This window comes from Hyalella azteca, unplaced genomic scaffold (genome assembly GCF_000764305.2).
Source record: "Hyalella azteca isolate HAZT.00-mixed unplaced genomic scaffold, Hazt_2.0.2 contig399, whole genome shotgun sequence".
Classification (NCBI taxonomy): domain Eukaryota; kingdom Metazoa; phylum Arthropoda; class Malacostraca; order Amphipoda; family Hyalellidae; genus Hyalella; species Hyalella azteca.
The window spans coordinates 32,154-48,739 of record NW_025930751.1 but is presented as its reverse complement, the minus strand read 5'-3'; the positions used below and the strand labels follow the sequence as shown (position 1 = coordinate 48,739).

Here is a 16,586-nt window from a genome sequence, read left to right as displayed (position 1 = left end):
GGTGAGTGTTGTGTGGTGCAGGTGAGTGTTGTGTGGTGCAGGTGAGTGTTGTGTGGTGCAGTTGAGCACTGTGTGGTGCAGGTGAGTGTTGTGTGGTGCAGGTGAGTGTTGTGTGGTGCAGGTGAGTGTTGTGTAGTGCAGTTGAGCACTGTGTGGTGCAGGTTAGTGTTGTGTGGTGCAGGTGAGTGTTGTGTGGTGCAGGTGAGTGTTGTGTAGTGCAGTCGAACGTTGTGTGGTGCAGGTGAGTGTTGTGTGGTGCAGATTGAGTGTTGTGTGGTGCAGGTGAGTGTTGTGTGGTGCAGGTGAGCGTTGTGTGGTGCAGGTGAGTGTTGTGTGGTGCAGGTGAGTGTTGTGTGGTGCAGGTGTGTGTTTTGTGGTGCAGATTGAGTGTTGTGTGGTGTGACTAAGCATTGTGCGCTACAAGAGTGTCTTGGCTGCTGTGTGGTGTGGGTAAACGCTGTGGGGAAATGGAGTGAAGGCTGTGTGATGCAGGTGAGCTATGTGTGAAGTTGAATGCTCTCTGGAATCCAAAATACCATACTTCGAGTAAATCTAATTCCTCATGGCTTCAAGTCATGTACCTATTCTGGCTACATTGGAAATATTGCATCATGGAAAATGTTGTCCGGAGAAAATTTGCAATGTAGCAGTTCAGAAACAATATGACAAAATTACTTTCACAATAAATGTTTTTGTTAATGTATATACTCATGGTTGCAGTTGTGTCAGACTAGTCAGTTAGCAGTAAAGATATAATTTATCTTTGACAAAAACAAAAAGAATAGTATATTATCATAGGCTTAATTTCCATCTGAGATAAAGCAATAAATAAAATATTTAGCTTGGCAAATGCGTCCTTCATAAGTCACTTTTCATGCTGGGTCCAAGTGCTAGGTTAATTTTTCAAACTATCTATTTTCCTACCATCTGAGAAAATTTTTAAATAGCATACTTTTTGCAAGGCCAAATCTTCTACTTGGTTTTCGACCAAATATTCTCTTTTACATTATAAATTGCAACAAAAATATACATTTACAGGTAGTGTAGTACATTTTAGCTATTGGATAGTACAGAAAAAAGTTGAAAATTTTCCTTGTAGTGATGTACTTGCAAAATGCATAATGTTTATTCAAACAAATATAAATGCCTTAGATTTTTAATTCACTAAAATTTCATTGTAATTTTTCAGCCTATTCAGGCAGGAATTTTAAAAATTTTGGGGAAATATTAACAAAAGAATTTATGAAAGAAATTAGGCAAGGAGTCAAGGACTATACAAACAAGTAAAATTTACCATAATTACAAGCATTTTCATCTTATGCCTCGTGGGTGATTTCAGCCACATTTTCTAGAATGGTCTGCAGCCATGAGCCATGTAAATTTGCTAAAAAGTATGTGCGAAGAGTGAAGACAGTGAAGAGACACTGGTAAAACTAAAACATGAAGTACCAGTGAATAAAACAAAAACACCTGTGCTTGACTGCTTGTCAAACTGGAATATTGGGCAGAAGCTAACCTTGAATCAGACAAAAAGGCTGTGAATCAAGCCAATATTATCAGTTCCTGTGGTCTTTTACCTAACAGGCTAACACCTTCAGTGAAAAGTCCTATGACATTTTCCCAGTTTCTCCCCTGAAAAATGTCTTGTTTTGCTGCAAATTTAGACAATTACATATGTAAATTTCATACAAGTGTTTTTACCTGCAATTTTAGGGCACTTCTGCAGTTCTGCTAGCCCACTGTGCAGAGAGTGAACGAAGATTTAAAGACCTACGGCGACGCATTATCGGCAAAATTTTCGCCTTCAGAAGATCTTGCCGACACATTTAGATTGCAATTCTTGCATTTAATATATTTCTCAGTCTTCAGCCAACTATTTAGAAAAAATGGTTTACTTATAGGACTCAAAAATGAACTTGAGGCAGTCAGGCAGAGTCTAAAAAACTCTCTGCTTTGCCAACTGCCACCATGTTGGCGACGCTGCATCCACCCTCTGCATAGTGGCTGCTAGCCTGAACATTCCAATTTGGTATGCTTGCGGATAATTTTCCCAATTCCTATGCCTTTTCTGTAATTCCTATAATGAAAACTAAACTAAAACAGCTGAAAGTTACCAAAAAAAAATTCTCTGCAATTTTCAATACTAATTTGTGAAATGAGCTTTTTTGGCCCCAGGGTTGGGAAAATTCCATCTGAAATTTCATATTGGCCAGAATTCTGACACATCATAAAATTGTTCAATGTTCAGAAGCTCAATTCCCAGTCCCCAGAGTCCCAGACGGCCAGACCCAGTCAGAGGACAGAGACTGAGACTGAGACTGAGAGTAGGTACCTACCAAGACTGCAAGGCATTTCCTAGTTTGAATTGCCTTTGAAACAGAACATGCATTAACAAATACCAACAATATTTGATTTGATTTATTTTGATAACACCTGATACACGATCCAGTTTCCAGTCTACCTAAGTGTCTAACTCTAACCAAAAAAAAAAAAAAAAAACAACACTTCAAGTTCAAGTTGTTCAGGCATTTGTTAATTGTTATTATTTATTAACAATAAACTCAATGAATCAACACTTGGAGTTACCTAGAAAAACTGTAAAGGTTGTTAATTTCTCACATTTTAGTATAATTCAAAAACATCTACAACATTAAGAACTTCAACAGAAGCGATAAAATCCTTTTCATACTTACAACTTAGAATTATTTACTATGGGCAAGAAGGGATGTCCAACTGAGCAGCCGAATCCACCAAATAGTGGCACAAACTACACAGAAATCACAATAACGGATTTGGCAGAACACCAATGTTCCTGAAATAGCTCCTTCAGAATCTAAATTATGGAAATTCTCTCACAGAAATGTAAACATAAATGAACAAATCGTGACTCGAAAAATTATTCTAAAATTTTCTTGAATGCGAATTTTATACGGAATAATTTTTTCACATCTCGTATGAAATATCAATTTAACTTAGAGCAAAATCTAACCCTTCGACCTTTCCCGGTTAAAATCATGATGTCAGTTTTCCATATTCCATAGCGTAGAAATAAATCAATTATATCTTATACAAGGACTTTATACTACCAAAAATACACCATAAGTGTCGATATAGATTCATGGACGAAGGTTATTCGAATTTGGTCACTCGTTTGAGAAAAAATTATTGTTACTAGGAATCTCGGCTTTTATTGCCCAAAACTTGTGAACAAAGTTGAATTGCCCGAATCTTGAGCCATTCCTAAAATTGGCAGAACCGAAACACTCATGGTTGACCATGCGAAACACTAGCGAAATGTTGGTAAAGTTCATGTTTGTTGTAAGCTCCCGTAAAATTGGGCCGTAGAAATGGGCTCGGAAAGTTCCGACCCTATGCCTACTAAAAGTCTTTTTGTTTGTAAATAGTAATAGTAGCGCCGTCGTTAATTGTGTCAAATTTACCCTGTCGCCGATCCCAGGCACCACAAAATTTCTACAGTTTGCTGGGGCTTCTAATCCACGACTAGATGCCCAAATCTTGCTATTCTCAACCACTCAGCCACCTCGCCAACTACAAGCAAAATTTTCACAGCTAGCTAGAAATGAACCCGCCACTCATAGCGCCAATTTTAATGCCCCTGCCTCTTACCATATGTTGTTTTATATAGAATGGAATAGAATAGAATAGAAGTGTCGGCGTTGAAGAAATAGGCCGATGGCCTTTTGCCGATTCTTGAACTTTTCGTGACTTGATTCACAAGGGATCCGGCCTTTGTAACCCGATCTTTCCATAACTGACGATTGATTGAGATAGCTGCTGGACTTATTGCCTGGTCCGTAATTTGCTAGGCATTTAGGACTGAACATATGCTCCTGCATAGCTTCGTCTAGTCTGTTTTTGAAGATGTTCATACTCGGAGCGTCAACGATGCTATTAGGGAGGTTGTTAATCTCCTTTCAAATGAAATATGTTTTGTTAATCCTCCAATAGAAGGCGTCTTTTTTGGAATATAATTTTATTGATTAGAGTGAGGTGCTGTGTAAATACCTGTGGATAAATTATTTAGTTGGTATATATTCTAGCATTAACTTATAAGGCAAAACAGTTGCCCAAAAGGGGCCAAAACAAACATTTGACTGAAGTCAGAAATAACTAGGTTGGTCTTCAAAACAGCGTTTTCTATGTATTTCAGGACGTACTACACCAACCAATACACTTGACTGTTTAACTGCCACTACTATAATGACAAGTTCGTTACAATTTGAATATATGTACATATCACTGCATTTTACACGCCATTCGTCACAAGAGTCGGTTCAAGGATGACGCTAAATATAGGACTTAGATCATACATTTTTTTAATATCTCGTGCTCGACCTCGCTGTGTTGCAGCCTACTGAGCCTAGGACTAGCACATGGTCACATCGTCAAATCAAATCCCTAGCTTATACTTTTTCCTGTGAATGTAATCAAATAATTAATGGAACTTCTTTCTTCAGTTCGACCACATGTTAAATAGCTCGCATCTTCTTTTCTTGGTCTACTACCAAAAATAATTTTTTATCAAGTCGTGAAGAACAGTTTTCAACCTGAACGATATATATTTGAAAATTTTGTTAATTAAAAAAATTTAAACTTTTATCGGTGATTTTGATGTATTATTCCATTTCAACAGTTAATGAACTCGTGTAAGATCGATCAAGTTAGAGGCTAAATCAAGCTCTTATTCCCACCCCAGTTCTCTTTCTAATCATTTACTTCGCGTTTCTACCATGTAATTTACTACCAATTTGTATTTCAGAAAATATGCATATTGTATCATTATCCGAAATTCGCGTGCTGTGACATAAATTAATACACTCCCTCCTAATAATTTAGAGATAGTTTCTGTTGCGTTCTCGATGCCAAGTTCAAGCAAATATAAAACTTGTACAGAAAAAGCGATAAATTTTTTTGACGCGCATAGTAAACATTTACTGATAACATTCGTCGATTATATTTAATCAGTGAGTTTGTAGGGGCTTCAATAATATTAAATTGTGTCGACTGTTACAATTAGAACCTTTGCTAGATAAAATCAGCATTTATGAAATCAGTTATTTTAGTTGATATGAGGCTCGCACACACGCTAATCGCTATGGATATGATTATTTGCAATATGAAGCCTGGTGGACAAAAGACCAGCAGATGGTAGCAAATTCTAAGTGACATCACATTTCAATTGAGTTTTATTCCGGTAATCTCCTTGAAAAACAACGGCATAGTTCAATTCATATGAACATCCGCAGAAGTGTTATTATTTTCAAGATTTGCATTTAATGAGTTTGTGTCATTAGTTTTGCGGCTAAAACAAATTTTAATTAATTTAGTAATCAACAACTGAAAAAGGGTATTAGAAATTTTAAAATGAATAATCTCTATTACTTTCTGTATTTTAGGAAACAAGATAAGAACAGAGTTTTCTACTCTCCTGAGGCGTATGGCGAAACACACTCTCAGGAACGCCGTTTAGCTCCCGAGGTCTCAGCGGGAGATCCATTAGGCGTGGTCACGTCACTGAGCTCTTACCGCCCCGCTGCTCCACGGGACCAGTGAACCTGCACCAAAATATTGTTGTGTTCTTTCATTCATTGCATGAGCTGCTGATCATACAAACGGTTGGGTATAGCAGCGCGTGGATGTTCAGAAGACTTTCCGAAAACATAAAAAAACGCATTTGTGTCATTCGTGCCTCAATTAATTAAGAGCAAATTTATAAATTATAACTATAAATTTAATGACTCAATGTTTATTCATTAACTATTAATCTATTCATAATTTATTTTATGGCGGCTATTCATTATAATTTTAAATATAATAAACTTAGCATTAACATTTAATCTGACACCATATGTACTTCGATATCAAAAACAAAAATCTAAGCAATTCAATTAAAAATGCATGACAAGAATGGGAAAGCTAATGTTTACACAGTTGAATTTTGATTTTGTTCTAATGAAAAGAAAATGTTCTAGCACTTAGGACCGATATATGCATAAATAACAAAACGATTTTCTCCAGAAAGACATAATGTCGTGGAGTCCATGGCAGGAAGAAGAGGCCAGGATAGCGTAGACTTTATATCGGTCGATGAGGAAGACAAATGCATTATCTGCCAATATGGCGGGCAGCAGCTGTGTGACCCTACAATGATGAATTATGCTTCGTTAGGCCGGCACTCGAACCTCTCTTCTGTTCATAAACTTTACAGTTTTTAGTTCCACTATAGGTGACAATTCCGGACTTGAGAGTGAATTTATCGCTAGGAGAGTTTAGATTTTGTAAACATTAATGTTCAATTAAGCCAATTTAGTTAGAAAAAATCAGAAACATTACTAAACGAAAATATAAGAACGTTATATATGAATAATTATTGAATAATTGGTAACTTAGTCATTTTTTGGTCGTATTTTTTAAAATAGTAATTTTATTAGTGTACCTGTAGGAACTAAATCCCAAATGATAGAAATTACATGGACAAGGTTAAATAATTTCGCATTTAATATATAATTAGGTTGAATTTAATCTGCAATATTCACGCAGGCATTCTGGTATCTGATGGAAGGGACTTCCACTGTAGTTCCTGGTCATTTTTTATGTTTTAAAAAGAAATGACCAGGAACTGTAGTGGAAGTTTTTTCCACCAGATACCGGCGTGCCATATATTTAGACGTAAATTTTAGAAAAATCCTGGAAAATAATAAAATTTGATTGTGTGATCATAAAAAAAGTTGAGATGGAATAGAGATATGCTACTAAGAGATTGTGGGTCCTACGCCAAAATTACTTTTCACGCGTTATTTCGAACGTTCGCTCTACTTTACTGCGGCCCCTCTCTCACGACCAGCAGGCAGGAAGAAGCAAGTGTGCGTTTAGGGTGGCATCTTGGAGCACAGTTTCTTCACCCAAGACCACACGTAAAAGTATTTTAAAAGTTGCCGTTTGTTGGATATGTACGAGTACTTTTAGATAAATATGATAAAGGTTTCTGTAATGAAGTTAGTTCATTTTATTGTCGGATCTTCCATCACCTTCCGAGAAAAATATTGAATAGCGGGTGGTCATTTAATTTGGTCTTATCGTGATTACCGTGAAGATGAGTTCACCGACACAGGTATCTCTGTACAATAAATGACGAGAGTCTGAAATGCAAATCTTTTGCTGTAAAGAAAGTGAAGGCAACCGAGGACTCCAAGACAACGTTTCTGTACTTCTATGGCACCTCACCCCACCGTCGCCAGGCTTGGGCTCACTCAGACGAGCTTACGAGTGGCCAACATACAGGAGCGCTTCTAAGTTTGAGGGTGACACTGTAGCGGGTATGCTACGAATGTACATGCAATCGTAGGCCCAATTCCCATTGATGGCTTGGTAGGTAAAGCAATCTAAGGCACCGGACTGTGAGACTTCAGGTGACCTGGCAGCCTTACTCCTTGGGAAGATGTCAGGCATCGCCCCCAAGATGGGACGCAGCATGCGTGTTCTTGATAGTAACTACAACAATTTCTATATCACTAAACCGCAATACGGAATTGAATAGAGTTTCAGGAGTTCAGTCGTACAGCGTTATTCATGATCATCCTCAATCTGGAAGTGTGGAGACCATGCGCGTTTCATAAATGAGAAGCCACACATCAGGAATTCAGCTCTTGTATGAAATAAAAATAAGTAATTTCGGGACATAAGTAATGCGTTTAGATTTGCCAATAGATTTAGTGTTTAGATTTAGTGTTGCAAATATACTTTTTCAGAGTCTAATTGCTACATTTTGTTTCAAATACTGCCATATCCAAAAGTATTTGCAATATTTACGGTATACAGCCATATGCAAATACTGTTACATTTAAGTTACATGCGAGTGATTGGATTGTAACCATTTTTGGGGGCTCAATGATAAAATTATAATCTGTTGTCTTATGAAAATGTGAAATGACAAAAATCGTCAATACCTTCTACTCCTCTACAATGCTAAAGTATTCTAATTTAATTTATGGAAAGAAATAAGAACGACATATAAGAGGCAGCTTCCACCAATCAGCAAGAAATGTTGAAGTCCACACCCTCATCCATTTGGCAGCTCTAATAAATTTATTTTTACTGGATTGCTATGTACGGTAATAATGTACCTAAGCTATTATTGTTATGTACCCAGACATTGGCAACTAAAGATCATCATTCAATGTGTTCACAGCAGCTTGTGGGAAATAAATGTAAGGAAATTGTTTTCTGACAAGACCAATGCTTTATTTATTGTTACCACGGTAGAGGGACACGATGCTAATTGATTATGGCTATTGTTGTTGGTCAACCTGCAGTTTGTGTGGTCCCATAGAAAAGCTCATGGGCAACTCGGGCTAACAAAAACTGGAGACGCAGTGCGAGTCTGGAGACTCGTGCACAATAATGATGATATGCTAGATTATATTCTTGACACTTTGATTGATTGGATTTATGAACTCGCCAAATTACCTACTGCCATTCATTCAAATTACCTACAGCGATACCAACAACATTAATTATTACGATTAATTTATACGTTTCTTCTGTAAATTTGGGGAATTTTATCTTCATACCCTTAAGTTTGTATAGATGCGTGACTGATTTAAATAAAATATCGTCTATTAAGCTTCTCAATTGTACACGGCGTTCAACTTACGGGGCGAGAGAAAGCTAGCCTATACACAGTGACAACCTGTTATGCTACGAGAAACTGACTGCGAACATTTATATGAACTTTTTAAATTGAATCTAATGAAATAAAATAATTTGTTTGTAACGTGCAATTTTTTAATTTGCTTGCAGCTCCGTTCACGACAAAAAAAACGATAGCATTTCAAGTGACATTCCTTCCCTTCAAAAAAGAACAAAAAATTACTTTGAAGAGGGCACGAGCATTCTTGTTTAGCAAGAAGGTTGTGAAACATAGAATTTTCAAACCCAGAGCAATTAGAAAACCAAAATTTAAGTCGAACGCCGGATCCAATTTCATACCCATATACATTATTTTTTCGTCCACGTATTGCTTTTCTAAAACTTAATAGTAAGAAGGCCAGTAACGTAAACAAAGTAACGTTACTTAAGTTAACGCAAGTAACGTAAAGAAAGCTACCATGAAAAAAAAACTCAGTAAAAACTCAGTAAAACGTTTCGTTCACTCACTGCAGTGAGTGAACGAAACGATTTTCTCGTGAACGAAAACGTGAAGTCACGGTCAGACGGACAAACAGACAGACAGACGGAAATGACGAGCACCTTACGCCTTTTTTCCATATATGAGAAAATGGGCTTAAAATTAAAGTATGCCCGATATGGGCGAGACTATTCAAAATAACGACCTCATTTGAATGGAAAGAGGAGTAATTTCCGTATAAGAAGATAGCAGTATCTAAAATGAATTATTCGAACCAAAAGCATTTGTTACCTGAGAACCAATTTTCGGGACTGTTTTCAAAACTGAAATATTCGGTTTAAAAATAAAATCCAAAAGTTTTGGTCGAAAAACGAGTTTACACTGCCGCAGCAGTCAGCGTGCGAGACGCGCTCCGCTCTTTCATCCATCAGCCTCAGCGTGCGCCTGTCGCTCCCGCTACCGCTATCGCTCCGCGCACTCCAGCTACTCTCCCTTCTGTTTTTATAAATATTATAATCAACAAACACAAATTTTTCTATTATGCACACATCGAGTAATATGTTTCATTTATATAAATATAATAATCAACAAACACACAAATTTTTCTATTATGCGCACATCGAGTAATATGTATAATAGTTAGAGAATTAATTGATTGATGATAGTTGCACATGTTAACCAAGAACAAGATAATAAATTTAAATTTTAATTCGTTTCAGTAGATTGTGCAGGAATGGATTCAATACAGACATACTGAACTATTTACGTCATTATTTTCAACTTTAATTATTTAATCTATTCTTTCCCGATATAATCTATCGGGAGATAGATTATATATAGATTCCTGAGAGGAAAACCTACACAAATTTTTTGAACCTTTACCTTATATTTGGATTCAACAGTTTGTAATAATGAACTTATACTTCAGTTCGATAAGGAAATGGGATTGCTAGCATCACATTGCTTGTTCGTGTATATATCTTCCGCTTAAAATATAACCATGTACTCACATTCTGGGTTGATAACTTCCAATATGTTATTTTTCCGAGGATTATGCTAGAAACATTTTCATTATTTTCACTCTGGATTATATCATTGAAGTTATGTGGCGTTGATGCTATCAGCGAGAGCGAGGATGTTCAAGCAGCTACGGTTGTTTGAGTCCCCCCTTTTCCTGTAATGAGTAAAACATTTGGGAGCAACGGAAATGCTGCTGTTATAAGCAAACCTGAGAGCAAACCTTGAAAATGGTAAATATGATGTCATTTAGTTTCGCCACTACTGGCAGCATCTCTGAAGTTAGTTGGTCGTTTCAAAATCATTATTACAGATTCCTTTCATTCACTGATGTCATAATCTTAGCAATTTGAAACAAAATTGCATTTAATGTTGCAGAACTTACGATCGGCGAACGAACTTTTGAGAAGGCAGTCCGGTTGAGATACGACAGAGATAAATAAATACTGGTTTCAATTTCCGTAGACTAATGGCGAAGACTTGCGAATAATGGATTGAATAGATTCCGGTGAGTTCTCAGCTTCTTTTACCACATAGAAAAACTTGACTATTTTCTTCACGATAATTAATGAATTTGCATTTTAATATACCCCGTAAAATTTACTATTTCACTATACCCAAATTTTTAAGATAAATTGTATAACACAAGCGACAACGAGAAGGCAATCAAGAGCCACAACGTTTTTTTCAACTCAACGTCTTCGAAATTTATGCGTATGCAACATGCGCTGGCACAGTCAGATCTCTCCCATCTACGCAGGATCAAGATAAATTAAATCAATTGCGTTAGGCTAATAGCTTCATTTGCACAGGCTTTATTTCGATGTCGCACGACAGCCTGATGCGACGCTCTAGGTATATAAGGGACGCAACAGGTTCTTGCGCTCACTTCGCAGCAGAAGCTCTCAGTGACAACTCGTCGCACATATTGGGTGAGTGGTGCGAGGAGACTGCGAGCTTTCATCTCATTCTTGTATAACTTTTGCCACATCTCGTATAAGAATGCAAGTTACTTGGAAAAATAGTACAAAGTTATTTGTTCAAAATTCTTAGTTTTAACAAACATTAGTCTTTTTCGTTGATGTGATTGATATACATGAATTTCACGGAGTTTTCCGCCGTATCATAGAGTGCACGCAACGCAACAAAACACTGATTTTCAAAGATAACAATGGATACTAAGCAAAGCTGCCTCAAAGTCTTTCGTTCCATAAAATATATTTTGTGGAAGAATCGCTGCATCTCGGCGGCCAGTCACAAAATTAAAATGCGGAATGAAGTTAAATCTCATAAAAAACGGAACGGAGATAATCTCAAAACAACTCACAATACTTACACTCTTACATATATCTTTCAATGTTTCTTAGTTGTTTCAAGCTTGAATATAGCCGTAATCACCGTACTTTTGTGCCGGGATTTTACCAGGACCGTAAAATATATTCGTAGAGAGAAAAGATTGAAATGGGAGTCCCAAACTACTCACCAGAATTGTATGTGTAGAACCCACGGAGATGTTAAGGTTGTCTCCTAATGATTCGGTGGTTATTCGCCAATCTTTTTCACTGAGATCACGAACAACATCAATGTTTTTCCCACAAACTGATGTGCATGGCCTGCCTCTGTGGGGGTCATTTTGGTCACATTTTTCGCTTCTGGAACGACTAATCCATTTGTAGGTTGCTTATTTATTTGAGGCACAGTCATCATATTCTTATTCCAGAGAGTCAATGATTTGGATGTTCTTTGATTTGAGAGTCCATGACCTCCATGAATTTACATCGATACAGGATCGTTCAGGTGCATTGGCCACATATTCTTTTCATAGAATTTTCAGTCTATGTTCCTTGAACTTTTTGATGCACCCTCTTACTATGGGCAATTACTTAAGTTTCATGACCTCGCTAAGAAATGTGGCGGCAAACCGACACTCAGAGAGATGAGTGATACTTTGTTCAAATAGCGATGCATTCTTTGCGTTTGTAGGTGCCATCCTGATCCAGTTTGACCCGGCAAAGAACGTCTCTGTAGTAAAGCTGCTTGTGAGTCACTATTCGGACAATATGATTCCTTCATATCTAGCGGTAGATACTGCTGCAGATATATTTTGTTTTCACAAGACAGAGGACAAGACTGGAACAAACCGGTTTATCACTCTAGATATTTTCTCAATAATTGCTATATAAGTTAATACATTCTCCCCGGCCGCGAGTCTCCTGACGACATGGATCTTTATTACATCGCAGACGACATCATGGCGACAAGTCTGTTCAGCGTGGCGGCGCTTGTGGTGACGCTTGCTGCAGTGGCGCCGATGCACACCGCTGCACACCCTGCAGTCGATACGGTAGGAGCTTCCATATGTTGCTGCCTAACTTTTAGTTACAAGATACGGTAGGAACTTCGGTGTGTTGGTGCCTAACTTTCAGTTGAAGGTTACACGATACGGTAGGAGCTTCCGTGTGGTGCTGCCTAACTTTTAATTAAAGGTTACACGATCATACGGTAGGAACTTCCGTGTGTTGGTGCCTAACTTTTAATTAAAGGTTACACGATCATACGGTAGGAACTTCCGTGTGTTGGTGCCTAACTTTTAATTAAAGGTTACACGATCATACGGTAGGAACTTCCGTGTGTTGGTGCCTAACTTTTAATTAAAGGTTACACGATCATACGGTAGGAACTTCCGTGTGTTGGTGCCTAACTTTTAGTTGAAGGTTACACGATACGGTAGGAGCTTCCGTGTGTTGCTACCTAACTTGTGGTTGAAGAAAACTCGATACGGTAAGAGCTACCATGTGTTCCTGTCTAAAGCATGGTTAAAGGTTTTGTTATGTACAGATTTATCCATTTACATGGAATTTTACGAAAGCACCCGTTGGAAAAAGTATATGACAGTGGTTCCCAAAGTGGGCGATATCGCCCCCCTGGGGGCGTTGGAAAGATCTGGGGGAAGGGACGCGGTGAAGAAGAAAGGGGCAATAGGGGGGCGGCAGTCCGCGAAATTGAAGTCAGAAGTTCGTACGTTTGTTTGACGATTTGTACACAGCACGTGCAGAACATGACTCCGAATTGAATAAATTTTTCACGAGCTAAAAATCACCGTTTGTTAGTAAGGAATTTATATTCAAAAATTCTTTCGAATCTGTTCAATAGTTTGGAAGAAATTCTTTGAACACTGCGAATTTCGGCCCATATCGTCATATAACTCCCGAATGAAGGTAAAATTTAAATTTTTTTCACAAGTTACCGTTAGGTCCTAATGAATAAGTCTTCCAAGTTTTATCGAGCTGCGTTCATTAGTTTGGGAGATATTCCTTAGTAACTGAATTTGGAGATTGGTCACGAGTCCGGCCGTAAATTTGTACGAGCCGTCTCGAATTTCTAGTGCTGAAACAGTTAAACTGTAAAAAAATATATTGGTTAACTAAATGGGGTTCTATTTGTGATAGAGATTCATTGGGAAGCCAAAGGGACCGCCAGCCTGAAAAAGTTTGGGAACCACTGGACTATTTGACAAGCATTACCTGGCATAGAAGTAATGGAAGATATGCATTTATGCCTAGGCTCGCAACATGCAGTTGGAAAAAGAAGATGCGTGTACAATGCACATACAAGAAATTTGTTCAGTAAAAACTTTTCAGTCGGAGATTATTTTTTCTTAGGGTCGACACCAGCTGAGTTTTTTTTTCCTAAAATAGATTCGCAAGAAGAGGAAATGGTTTGAAATTATCAATGTGTATGATTGCATTGAAAATTATTAGTACGTTTTAATATGTTTTTATTTCATCAACATCCAATGTGGACAAAGGAGCTTGGAATTAGCACTACGGTGCCTAGCTAAGTATTACAGCTCATGGTACAATACTCTCGGATAAATGTGGCAATGACAACCTACCTTAATGACGGTAAACATAAAAATAGGCTAGATAAGTAACAATGCACTCAACTTATACATACATTTAATTACACAGTTTGCATAAATTGTTTGAATTTGTCGAAATATTACCGATCTTTTCTGAGCAGGAACTGTCGGCGCTGAAGCAGGAGATGGCTCTTAGACAACAGATCTTGAGCGACGTTGCCCAGGACCTGGACGCGGCCTGGAGAGACAGGGGCTTGGCCCTGGTGGGTGATCATCCCAACAAAACTTCCTACATGGGCCCATAAACATTCAATCATTATTGAACAATGTTCTAAGTTTGGTTATTAAGGCCGCAGAGAGACGTCGTACGACTAAATTAGCATTATCACAATAATGTAATTTCTAATTTCGATTCAACTATCACCATCGATTACTTTGGAGCGATTTTACTTCATTAAATTTGATATGGAGATAATAGAATAGAATAGAATAGAAGTGTCGGCGTTGAAGAAATAGGCCCATGGCCTGTTGCCGATTCTTGAACTTTTCGTGACTTGATTCACAAGGGATCCGGCCTTTGGAACCCGATCTTTCCATAACTGACGATTGATTGAGATAGCTGCTGGACCTGTCTCTTATACACATCTAGATGTGTATAAGAGACAGCTATTTTACTGACTTCACTGAAAATTCAGTCATTCACTGACACGGATCATAAAAAAATGCAAAAAGAGTTCCGAAAACGGCACAGTTAAAGTTAAAAGTTGAAAATCTGGGACCGCAAAACACGAGCGTCCGCTCTCGACCACGGCTGAAACGAATAACGTTTAGTTTCGATTGTTAGGACTAATATGGAATTTATCGTATGATTTTTTTTATTTAAAAAGTGGACTACTTGCAGGAATCCCGAGAGAGGGCGCTGCAGAAACGAACGTTCGCGCCACTGAATGGCATGCAAGACGAGTCGCCGACCGCGAAGCGACAAGTCCGCTACCACCAATGCTACTTCAATCCCATCAGCTGCTTTAGGTAGGCAGCTCAAGACACACCAAAAGTAATTAAGGTGTTCCCGTTTAAATTAAGTCAAATGTCATCAACCATTGATTGCTACGGCAACTCCGAAAGTAGCGTTCTGAAGGAGGCAAGCTCGACAGACGGAAATATTTCAGTTATAATAATAATAGCGGCTTCAGCGTTTATTAGGCCGTAGGCCTGTCGCCGATTCTTAACATCGGAGAACATTCACAGCATTTTGAGGTCTCGAACTCGCAACTCACTGCTACGATTCTGCTGTGCTTAACCGCCCGGCCGGCCTCCTTGCCGATTCTTACCAGAAACTGGCGCACAGAGCTGGGATCGAACCCCCGCCTCTCTGCATCAATCTTGGTACTCTGAACTTTAACCACTGGACCACCCTGGCCCAGTTGTGAAAAATATTCATGAAAATTGTGAAAAATATATGGATAATACGCAGTTTAAGAATTCAAAAATCATAAGTCGTAATAGACCAGATTCGTAGTTTTTGATTTTATTGTTTTATCGACGGTACACGAGCTGAATGTATCCCGACGAGATCCTGAACTGCGAACCGTACTTGAAACGGACGGATTAGATCGCGGCGAGATAACGTAAAGCTTTCAAATTTTTAGCTGGAACAAGTTCCATATGGTCTCTTACTTTACGATGTTGACAATTTAAGCACCTTATAGTCAGAACGTCGCTAATTTGAGCGCTAGAATCAATTATAAAAAATAACATAAACAAACAAAATTTGGCAATTAAACCGAAACCTTTTGGCCAAAAGATGAATGTCCATACTACTCTGGCAAATCGCCCACATCTTACGGTTGGTAGACTACCATCGGTATAGGACTGATAATTTTTTTAATAGCTGAAAGCCAAGACAGTAACCGTGATCCCACTTAAGAGCATTGCCATCGTCTGTCGAGCGTAACGTCTGACCATCCTGAATGCTTTCTAGCTTTCATTTTAAACACGAACGCTTTTTGCAAGATATATTCTTCACGCCAATGACCGAAATCATCACTTAATATTACACACACGACACATTTGCAGCCATCAAGTGAAATAAACCTCTTGCTTACCAATATAAGGCTCGTTCATCTTTTGTGCCACTCACTGAACAGCCGGGTATGATACTATTTTAACTCTTGGATACTGCTGAGCTCAATTCTTAAAGTTCTCGTCTTTCACTTGACGAGCGCTACAATGGTAACCAAGATGCAAACTCTAATAAAAATGACGTTTGTTTATGCACAGCAGGAAGTAAGATGCAGGGGCATCGTCTCGTCAAAGGCGGCCGTCTTTTAACATCGACACCCGCTTGAATGCTTTGAATCATTCTCACAACGACCATGATAATAACGGTGGACTACAATATAAACTGGTTCATCTTGCGGCGTTTCATTTCCTGCTCAATTTGTTCTGCATTTGATCCGCATCAAATTTAAATCAATTAATTACTTATTTAATGTAATTGAAAAAAATTATAATTCAACATAAAAGTATTCGAGTAAGATAAATGCGAAACCATAAAGT

The 16,586-nt window shown here is 38.1% G+C and overlaps 2 protein-coding genes across 3 annotated transcripts in view; one reads left to right on the top strand and one right to left on the bottom strand.

The window, feature by feature from the left end:
- LOC108670878 (dual specificity phosphatase 29) overlaps positions 1 to 2,776 on the bottom strand; it is a 29,626-nt gene extending 26,850 nt beyond the window's left edge. Inside the window, exon 1 of one of the 2 annotated variants that reach the window (XM_018158367.2) lies at positions 2,694 to 2,776. The gene's annotated coding sequence lies outside the window, so the exon portion shown is untranslated. The remainder of the gene's footprint in view (positions 1 to 2,693) is intronic. The other variant, XM_047879713.1, reaches the window with a different exon arrangement.
- Positions 2,777 to 11,065: 8,289 nt separating this feature from the next.
- On the top strand, positions 11,066 to 16,441 carry LOC108670884 (allatostatin). The gene is made up of 5 exons (XM_018158374.1): positions 11,066 to 11,097; positions 12,409 to 12,509; positions 14,189 to 14,290; positions 14,929 to 15,056; positions 16,308 to 16,441. The coding sequence occupies exons 2-5, from the start codon at positions 12,417 to 12,419 to the stop codon at positions 16,315 to 16,317; spliced, it is 333 nt and encodes a 110-aa protein (XP_018013863.1). The 5' UTR covers positions 11,066 to 11,097; positions 12,409 to 12,416; the 3' UTR covers positions 16,318 to 16,441.
- The last annotated feature ends 145 nt before the right edge of the window (positions 16,442 to 16,586 follow it).

Bases quoted from the DNA above. Each gene is read 5' to 3' on its own strand.
- LOC108670884 (XM_018158374.1), top strand. From the start codon at position 12,417: ATGGCGACAAGTCTGTTCAGCGTGGCGGCGCTTGTGGTGACGCTTGCT. The intron at 12,510-14,188 runs GTAGGAGCTTCC...TTTTCTGAGCAG, and splicing joins CACACCCTGCAGTCGATACG to GAACTGTCGGCGCTGAAGCA. The intron at 14,291-14,928 runs GTGGGTGATCAT...GACTACTTGCAG, and splicing joins GAGACAGGGGCTTGGCCCTG to GAATCCCGAGAGAGGGCGCT.